Genomic DNA, 10481 nt, shown 5'->3' with positions numbered 1-10481 from the left:
TAAGGGAAAACCTACAAGAGACTGTCTCAAGGGAAACATCCAATAAATTCTTGTCACATTTGAAAAGAAATTTTTTTTCATTATTATGATACATGTATATGTGTTAAATTTTTACTGGATAAATGTACTAGAGACATAGCATGTCGGTTCCACCTAAGTCTTCCTCAATCGCTAATATTTATTGAGATCTATAAGCGAAAATTAATTGAAAGTTTCATCTTCTCACTAATGTTAATTGATTACTATAAAGATTAACTGGTATATAAAACTTTGACTGATATACATGTTTATTGGAATATTTCATATTACATAATACTCAGAGAGAATGACATTTTCCCCTAATAGTTTTTAAACTTTAACACTTACCACGTATAATTTTAAATTCCGTTATTCATTAATGTTATAATATTATAGAAAAACTTATTTTATCCACAAAATGATACTTAAAATTGACTTCATCCATAAAATGATACTTAAAACTTACTTCATCTACGAAATGATGCTTTTTTTTATTAAAATTTTCATCAAACATGTAACAAGTAGGAGTAGTATAACTCAAAAATTGTAAAAAACAGATAATCGATCTTAATCCAGATTTTCTTTGAGAAAAAGAAAAGAAAAGAAAAATCTAGAGTGCTCATAGCTCCCTCTCTATTAACTGCTTGTCATGTGTATATTTTAACTTCATACACACGTGGCAAAAAGTTAGCAGAGAGGGAGCGTGCTATACACCGGTGGTACCAAAGAGTCCCTCAATTTTGTTTTATAACGAGATATGAGTAAGTTCTTGAACTTGCAGGACTAAAGCCCACAAGAGAAATGAAGCCACATGGATCCCTCATCTTCAAGGTGACAAAGACGGGGAAATCAAACCTCCGAGCCACCATTACAAAGAAACGAACGACATGCGTACAACGTAACCGCACTAAAAACAATCAAAACCAATAGGGTTACCGTAATATGAACTTTTCGCTTAAACAACTCAAATGCATCAGGCTCCAAGCAGTCATCATGAAATGGCTTCTGCTCATTGGATGATGATGGTGGTGGTGATGATTCTCCAATTCTTATCGAGTGACTGTGTTTCGCTTCTTGCATGTGCTTGTTGATGATTTGCAGCTCTATGTAGTTCACATCTAGATGGTACTGAGTTTCATAGAACTTCCTGACGGCGCCAACAAATGCCATGAAGAAGATCAAGGAAGATAATAAGGAGACTGTGAAAATCACCCACCAACGTTTACATTGATTGGATGATGATTGAAGTGAGACTGAGATGAGAATACTTCCCTGGAAAAGAATATAACCAATTGTTAATACATGAGCTCTTGTTTCATAGAAATGAACTCTCTTTTCTTGTCTTTCATTTATGTGCCCTAATTCCCTTGAGGCATCTTTAAGCTCTTCGAGTTCCATTATCTGTTTTGCAGCAAGTTATAGATGGTATCTACTTTTCCCACTTTCTGCTCTTGCACAGTTGCGCTGGATTACCTAACAAGTTCATGTATATAAACAGCTATCACTACGCGTTATCGTATAAATTATACAAAATTTGCTTTCTGTTCTTTGCAAGTAATCTGATTTTATATATTAATTAAGCGGCCGTATGAAATTTTGGAGTGACATCTGATTTCCTTAATTTAATTTATCTTGTGTTAGATTAATTATATAGGTTTAATTTTTAATCCACTAGCTAGCGTGCTCCATGCGCAATCCAAGTCTTGTGTTAAATAAGGGGGTTTGTATTTTAATTTACAGATTGTTTGTATTTTAATTTACAGATTGAAGGTTCTGTGAAATGCAATAAAGAGATTATATAATTCTCGTAGACGTTCTGATCATTATTTATATAGTATTTATATGGAATTTTCTAGTTAGTTACTAAATGATGTTCATTAGATTTTTTTTCCTTTTCCGAATTATAAATTACAATTTACAGATTAATTAGTTTGGTTATCTAAGCTCAGAAGGAGCTGACCTACTTGAAAGTAAATCAATTTCTATGATGCACATGGGAGGACTCATACTTCGAGTTAATAATGAGACAAAGAGCTGTCCACCACTTAACAAACGAGTGCTTGCCTTATTGAGATTTGTTTTCATGAACAGTACTAAAAATGAACCAAATTTCTACAAGTTTTAATTTAGACTATGATGCCTTACATACCATCACATGGAAGTCAAAATGCTGTTCGTTCTTTTTTATTTAGAATTATTGTTGCCGAAGTTAATTTATAATTGGAAAAGGAAAGTCAAGGCCTTCTTTTCTCTTGATATTTTCCCAGCAAATTTTCTACGGATTCTTTTCCCATCCAAGTCCAGGACACAGAGGACTTTTATGATTTTCTTGTTGTTAGCTGGAGATTGTTGTTTGGTTAGGTGTTGACTATTCTTAATGAGAAGCTTTTTCACCATCAAAATTCTAGCTTATTGATAAATCAATATGATAGTCAACTAGTTACAGTTATTCCAATCGGATGATAACATCAAATGTTAGATTAGTCCTCTATGATTGTCCAAAATCATCAAATAAAAATTAACCCAAAAAAAAAAAAAGAAATTCGATAATATTACGTTTCATGATGTATGTTAATAACAGGTCTGAGAATTCTTTTACATGTTGTGGATTCATCATAATCTTACTGAGGGTTCAAAGATTCCTTGTTAGCTAAAAACAACAACAAAAGAAAGAATAAAAGAAAAACTGTATTGAAATGCCTAGACTAGCTATCTGGGTGACATTGAGGAATAACTGCAGGTCGCATGAGATGATAGATGAGTACTAGAATTAATAGTGAAGGAGCTAAATTGATTAAAGTCTCTCTTCATGGCTTTGTACACATGATCTAAGCCTTCTTCAATCAATTCCAAGACTGTTTGAGGCATTGGAGGTGTGTTGATATCGGCTGATCCTTCCAACATCTTCACCACTTCCCCCATTGAAGGCCTCATGAAGACTTCATCTTGAATGCACCAAAATGCAACTTTCATAGCTCTCATCAGCTCCTCTTCTTCCACTGCCCCTTCTAGTCGCCTGTCCGCGACTTTCAGTGGTGTCCCATTTGTCATCTCCTAGAGTTTTGAACTTTTATGTGATTAATAGCAGTATCAAACAAATGATAAATTTAAGAAAAATTGAGCGAAAAATCTTTTCAAGTACCTTGAAAGCCCAGCCGGGGTAGAAGAAGTCCTCTGCGTCACCAGACATGTCGAGGTTTCGTCTGCCACCAACAATTTCCAAAAGAAGCATTCCATAGCTGTAAACGTCGGCTTTTACAGTGATAGGCCGATTGCTAACCCATTCTGGAGCCAAATAGCCTCTTGTTCCTCTGACCATGGTGACAACTTGAGAGTGCTCCCTTCCCATTAACTTAGCCAGTCCGAAATCTGATACCTTGGGGCAGAAGTTTTCATCTAACAATATGTTTTCTGGCTTGATGTCACAGTGTATGATCCGGTTTCTGCACTGCTCGTGAAAATATGCAATCCCTTGTGCTGTAGCAATCGCTATATTAAAGCGAGTAGTCCAATCCAGTACCCTATCTCGGTGGTGATATGAAGGGAAGATCCATTTGTCCAAAGACCCGTTCTTCATAAACTCATAGACTAAAAGCCTGTGATGATCAAACTTCTAAGATCAAATCCAATGCTTAGTGGGAAATTTCTTCATTTGCTTATTCTACCAGATTCAATTAAAATCCAATATTGCTTACCGGTTTGAGCCTTCAGAGCAGTACCCGCATAGACGAACCAAGTTCATGTGATGCATAGAGCCAATGGTGTTAACTTCTGTTACAAATTCTTTCTCCCCATGAGGCAAAACTCTGTCAAGTTTCTTTACAGCAACAAGAGTCCCATCTCCAAGGCTTCCCTTGTATACACTTCCAAATCCTCCTGCACAACAACATAACAATGTGAATTGTAAGTGCCTAATTGTTATCGATTCCCTTGTATCTATCTCCTCTGTATTGAAAATAATAATAATAATAATCTACACTAACCTGTTCCAAGTAGCTGCGCAAAGTTGCTGGTACGAATCTGTAAATCTCGGTAAGTGAAATTCACTGGAGCACCACACACAATCAAAGAGTTTTCCACAGCCCTCTTCAAGAATCTTTTTCTATGAACATTGTAGTACAGTAACAAACAGAGGAGTCCAATAAGGAGAGTCATGCTGAGAACAATAGGAATTACTACAACCTTTGTACGGCGGGTCTCAGAATCTTCTGAAGAATCACCAGATCCTCTGTTGCTAGCCGGAGTCAGTGACCGATTAGACATAATCTTCACAAACAGAGTTGAGCTAGGGTCTTCGAATCCACCGAAATCCAAGCTCCTGAGAACCCAACAATAAGGTTTCTCATCATCAAGTCCATAAACAGAAGCAACACACTGACAGTTCGATAAACAAGCGTCACCACATTTGGATACTGTGGCAATGTCACTGTAATTGGCTATCACTGAATATTCAGGGAAATAGTAGTTTGTTTGCTGCACGGATGCAATTCTGTAATCGTGAGATGATTGATTTCGATGCCTAGGATCACATTTTCCATTCACTGACGAATTGTCTGAACAGAGCCCATCACTTCCAATTTTGGAATCACCAGGCAAGCAAGTACAAGAAGCTTTAGTCATGCTTCTATCCAAATTACATATCCCCTTGCCGCAAATTCCAGCGATGTCACAAGGGTTTGATACTGCTGCCCATTCTGGCACCCATTGGCGCGAGCCATTAACATCATTGTCCCATCTATACAAACGCAAGTTACCATTAGTCTCAAGTATCAATCTCCGAAGAACTGTTAACCGAGTTGATTTATTTGTAGCAGAAGCTAATCCATCATAATCGCCATCATTCTGGTAAACATAAACAGCCCCATTTGATGACTCTCCATATACAATTCCAAAGCTTCCAGCCTCATCTAACACAGCAACAACATCCCCAGTGACATTCGAAATATCGGGTCCAGACCAGTAAGATTTGTTTGCATAAGCCTTAGGTGAATTAGCAGCATCATATGATCCAGGCAAGTTATATGTCAAGGCAAGGCTTAATGAAGTTGGCTGTTGCAGCATTTTGAGAGAGTAATAGCCTCCATTTTGAAGAGATTTTGGAGATGTTAGTTCAAGAGAAACAGATAAGGGCTGGTTTGGGAGAAGAGTATCAGATGGGTGCAAAAAACTTTGCCATACTGGCTGATTGTTTGGGGCGTAGAGGATGAAGTTTCCTGATTCTGACATGGTAGCAAGCTCAACGCCGGCGCCAGAGGAGTTTGAGGCCCAGATAGTGGTGTCTCCATCGTTGAGGACTAGATTTCCAGTTGTGTCCAACTCCAGGATTGCATCTTTAGTGACTGGAAAGTTTCTATTTAGATGATAACGAAGAGAAAATCAAAGCGTTGGCTTACTGTCATCACATCATATTGTTTACCTGCTAAGGACTAGAGATGAGAAAATGTATTGTGCCTTTTCTAAGTCATGAACCAGTAACCTAGTAGGATTGCATGCCAAGCTAGCTATACAAGCTCAATAGTGCAAATTAATTAATGTTTGATTGATCAATTAGAGACATTGGAGTCTTGAGTTTCATTATCATCAATTACCAAAAAAGAAAAAGAAAAAGGTACATTCAAATACGTTTTCTAATTTATTTAAATTTACACACATACATTTTGGGAGTCTTTCTTCAGTATTATAGACATCAATACCTTATAAGACGCCAATACCTGAGAAACTAGACTCTCATATTTAAAAAACTTTTGATCATATAATATTACTTTGCCTGAACAGTGATCGAAATGTCCAGAATATTGAAAAGATCCAAATGCCCTTACAAGTCATTTACTTAGCTTTGCGGGCATTTTGGTCCTTTCCTCTTTTGGGTAAAAGTAGCATTTCTCTTTTCATAGCACTGTGGAAGAGAATCATACATGCTATGTGGCTAAATTTGAACATTATGAATCTATCGCGTTACCTAAAGAGCACGTGTGATCATGCGCTTTTACACGTGAATATACAATGGAAATATTATAATTAAGACAAAGTTTCATAAAGAACAAATATGAAGAATTATTAATAAATGTCTTTGTATTTAGTTACCTGTTAGCTGACCAGACAACAGTTCGATCTCCAGGAAGCTCATTGAACCAGATTCCCAGCTGAAAGCGGTCTTGAATGTTCACAATTGGAGTGAACCCAAAAGCAAATGTTCCATTATCAGAAATCCAAGCTTGGTCCTGGCTAGCCAACAGCCTCGAGCCCAAGCCAATATGGCTAGCCATGCAACAATCCATTAACCCGAGCATGAACGAAAGAAACAGAACCCATGAAAAGTAGTAGTAACGCATAGAATTAGTAGCCATAGCCATGAAGAGCTAGCTAGCATACAAGTGATGCAGTGAAATAATGTTTGTTAAAGAGCTTACTTAAATTGGCATGGGCAGCTCTTATAATGATTGAGAAATTCAAGTACCAAAGTCCAAAGTCCAAAGCGTGGGGAACGAAAATGGAAGATCGGAACACGTGTACAGTGGTGGGTGAGCTAAACTTTGAAAAATTTTTACATCAGAACTTGGTCGGCTGGGAGTGAGAAGAACAAGTGGGTACTGTGGCACGTGTTTGCTGCTGTACGGCCTGAAAGCTGCTCCGACCAACTGAAAGGCCCTAAGTTTTATTGACACGTAACGCTACTGTATATATAGAACTGCATGAAAATTTTTCAGGATTTTCGGTTTTTCCCACCAAAAAGGTGGCGACAAGATTTGGGCTTGGTGACCAATTATTGAGCTCAGAGTGATGCGAAGTATATGGATTTCAATTAATGATTAGATCCAACTTGGTTTTCATGCGCCGATCGTTTCAGATTTAAAGCTAGAGTGGATTGTATATATTTTGTCTCATCCCGCAGTTAGGTTGTTTGGCCACCGAGGAAATTTTGATAATTAGTTAATTACTATGCACTACTTAATCTTTTAATAATTACACCATTTATTTAATTTATCGTTACCTCTATTGAAAAATCTTTATAAAAATATCATTTTTCTTCTTCTTACAAAAAGTGGTTGGATCATATAATTCAAAAAATTAGATGGTGTATGGTAATATCAGAATTCCTTATTTGCTTCATGAATTTTCATTAAAGCATTAATCTAGCGAGTTATGGTGATTGGTGAGTGATACTATCATGTCCAATTAGTTTGCAACCAGGGTCCAAACTAGGTTCTGGCCTGGGGGCTTGGCAACCCCTCGTCAGACAAAAATTCAAAAAGGTCAGGGACATAAATTGAAATTTTGCCTATTTCTATGCGAAAGTTACATTTTTGACCCCCTTGTGTTTACAATATTTTCTTGTGTCTATCCTTGAATGTAAATTTCTAATTCTACCCTTGTCCGCAGCTTCAACTCTATTTTCATGATAAATTCAATAATTGTGTCACATGTATCTAGTTTTCTATGCTATGATTAGCGAAGTTGATCGCTGATACGACACTCTTTGAGCGAGTGCAGGCTCCAATCAGTGGGGAAGAGAATTTGAAGAAAGAAAGAAAAAATGGGACAGGGGAGTTGCAGAGAAAAGAAAGAAGACGAAGGTGAGAAAAAGACAAAATGTTATATTTCTTGAATGACCTCATGGGTCCCTTGACAATACAAATATATTCTTCCAGCCGAAACAGTCACGCACCCTTAACTAACTAAATATAATAAAATAGATAATAACAGCAAAACAATAATTGAAACAGGACAATATTCGTTATTCTGATATCCCAAGCATTCTCGAACTTTCTTCAAATAACAAAGTCTTTGAGCCATCCTGGTTTCTTTCTCGCGCGAGCTGGTCCTGTCTTGAGCTGCTCTTTAGCTTGAGTCTCATTCAAGGGTTGGGCTTCTTCCATTTCTGTAGGCTGGGTTTCTTCCCTTGCTGTCTCCTGGAGCTCGATCTGATTCACAGCAATGGGCCAAGTCGTTTCATTCCCCATTCCTTGAAAGCATACCTTGTCCTCAAGGTGTAGTGCAGGATAGAGTTTACGAAATTCCTCAAAGTCCTCCCAAGTTGAATTTTCTGGTGAGCTATTAGACCATTGCACCAAAATTTATGGAATTTCTTTGCCTTGTCGAAGTATCTTTCGCTCAGTACAAATAGCAATTGGCAATGAAAGGGGCTTGTTATCCACACTTCCCGGAGGCAGTGAATAAACGTCAATGAAGGAGTTTCCCACATAAGGTTTGAGTAAGGAAATATGAAGCACCGGGTGAATTCGACAATCCATGGGTAAATCTAACTTGTAAGCAACAGGTCCAATGCGCTCAACCATGGCGAATGGTCCATAATAGCGCCTTGCCAGCTTGTGAGATGAGCGTTTAGCAACTGATGCCTGACGATATGGCTGAAGGCGCACCAGCACTTTATCACCCACCTGCAATTGAGTTTCTCGGCGATGTAAGTTAGCCTTTTGAGCCATTCGGTGTTGTGCTTGTCGCAAGTTCTCTTTCAATGAGCAAAGCATGGAATCCCTCTCAATTAACATGTCTTCTAAAGCTTGGATTGAAGTAGAGCCCTTTGAGTAACTTGGAATTGTAGGAGGAAGTTGGCCATAAAGGGCTTGAAAGGGAGTCATACGCAAGCTGCTGTGATAACTTGTATTGTAGCAAAATTCAGCCCAGCCTAAAAAGGAAAACCATGTCTGTGGCTTGTCTTGTGTGAAGGCTCGTAAATATTGCTCAAGCCCCCTATTAACTACTTCGGATTGGACCATCCGTTTGAGGGTGATAGGCCGTGCTGTGGCGTAACTGTGTCCCACTTAATTCAAACAATTTCTGCCAAAAGTTGCTCATGAAGATAGGATCACGATATGAAATTATAGAGCTAGGAAATCCATGTAACTTTACAACCATGTCAGCAAATAAATTTGCTGTTTTGACAGCAGTAAATTGAGAAGGCAAGGCTCCAAAGTGAGCTGACTTTGATAAACGGTCTACAACAACTAGAATTATTTCAAATCCTCTCGAAAGTGGCAGCCCTATAATGAAATCCATGGTTAACTCATCCCAAACTAATGAAGGAACAGGTAAAGGTTGTAACAGACCCGCCGGCGCTTGAGTTGAATATTTAATTTGCTGGTAAACAAGGCAAGCTGCTACATGTTGCTCCACATCTTTCCTCATCTTAGGCCAAAAGAAAGTAGATGAAAGACACACCAATGTCTTTTTAATACTAGCATGTCCTGCCATAGGTGTCTCATGAAATTCTTTAAGTAGCATGGTTTTTAATAATGAGTGGAGGCTGAGATAATACCGGTGTCAAAATAGCAGTAACCCTCCTTGAACTGAGAAATCATAAGTGAGTGAACCGGCTGCATACCTCTGATGGAGTTGCTTCATATCAGGAAGGGAGTCATTTTCCTTGTACAAAGCTGCCAATATTTCACTAGAAGGTTGACTTACCAATGACAAACAAAGAGCTGTTGGTTTGGGTTCTTCCGTCACATTTTCCTCATGAATTCGCGATAAAGCATCAGCAGCTTTATAATCAATTCTGAATTGATAACCCATCAACTTGCGAATGTAAAATTGCTGCTCTGGTGTGTGAATAACTTGTTGAAACAATTCCTTGATGCTTTTACGGTCAGTGCGTATAAAGAAAAATCGGCCAATGAGGTATTGACGCCATTTTTGAACTGCAGCGACAATAACATATAATTCCTTCAAATATGTCGAGGATGCATGCATTCGAGGACCCAACTTTTTGCTAAAATAAGATAGAGGATGCCTGGCTTGCATTAGCACAGCATTGATCCCAACATTAGAAGCATCGGTCTCAATGACGAACTCCAAGATAAAATTCGGCAAGTGAAGTACAGGAGCTTCCACAAGGGCCTTCTTTAATGCTTGAAAAGCTTGAATAGCTGCAGGATTCCAATTAAAAGCCTCCTTACAAAGCAACTCAGTGAGAGGAGCTGCGATAGTTGCATAACCTTGAATAAAACGTCGGTAGTACCCGGTCAGCCCCAAGAACCTTCTCAGTTGCTTCACCGATTTCGGTAAAGGCCAATCCACCATGGCTGTGATCTTTTGAAGATCCGCATGTACTCCTCGAGCCGACACTATATGGCCCAAATAATCAATTGATTCCTGACAAAATAAACATTTGGAGAGTTTGACATAAAATTGAGATGTGTATAAACAACTCATGACCTGCTCCAAATGATACACATGATCAGCCAATGATGCACTATATACCAATATATCATCAAAAAAGACAATAACAAATTTGCATAAAAAAGAAGCAAATAGTTGGTTCATTGTTGCTTGAAAAGTGGACAGTGCGTTGGTCAAACCGAACGGCATAACAAGAAACTTATAGTGTCCTTCATGCGTGCGAAACGCTGTTTTATAAGTATCCCTCTTGTGAACTCTTATCTGGTGATATCCGGCTCGTAGATCAAGTTTGCTGAAAATCCGAGCACCACCCAGTTCGTCAA

The 10481-nt window shown here is 38.3% G+C and overlaps 1 protein-coding gene across 1 annotated transcript; it reads right to left on the bottom strand.

Moving 5' to 3' along the window:
* Positions 1-2563: 2563 nt before the first annotated feature.
* LOC102621627 (G-type lectin S-receptor-like serine/threonine-protein kinase At5g24080) lies at positions 2564-6386 on the bottom strand. Its single transcript, XM_006490628.3, has 5 exons — positions 6103-6386; positions 4002-5368; positions 3714-3894; positions 3161-3614; positions 2564-3072 (listed from the first exon to the last, which is right to left on the bottom strand). Exons 1-5 carry the CDS (start codon positions 6369-6371, stop codon positions 2728-2730), a joined length of 2616 nt encoding a protein of 871 aa, XP_006490691.3. The 5' UTR covers positions 6372-6386; the 3' UTR covers positions 2564-2727.
* Between the last annotated feature and the right edge of the window lie 4095 nt (positions 6387-10481).

The sequence above is a fragment of the Citrus sinensis genome, chromosome 9, assembly GCF_022201045.2.
Source record: "Citrus sinensis cultivar Valencia sweet orange chromosome 9, DVS_A1.0, whole genome shotgun sequence".
Taxonomy (NCBI): domain Eukaryota; kingdom Viridiplantae; phylum Streptophyta; class Magnoliopsida; order Sapindales; family Rutaceae; genus Citrus; species Citrus sinensis.
Note: the sequence above shows the minus strand (reverse complement) of the source record. Positions and strands in the feature narration are given on the sequence as shown.

Bases quoted from the DNA above. Each gene is read 5' to 3' on its own strand.
- LOC102621627 (XM_006490628.3), bottom strand. From the start codon at position 6,371: ATGGCTATGGCTACTAATTCTATGCGTTACTACTACTTTTCATGGGTT. The intron at 5,369-6,102 runs GTAACTAAATAC...TCATCTAAATAG, and splicing joins GTTGTCTGGTCAGCTAACAG to AAACTTTCCAGTCACTAAAG. The intron at 3,895-4,001 runs GTTAGTGTAGAT...GTTGTTGTGCAG, and splicing joins TGCGCAGCTACTTGGAACAG to GAGGATTTGGAAGTGTATAC.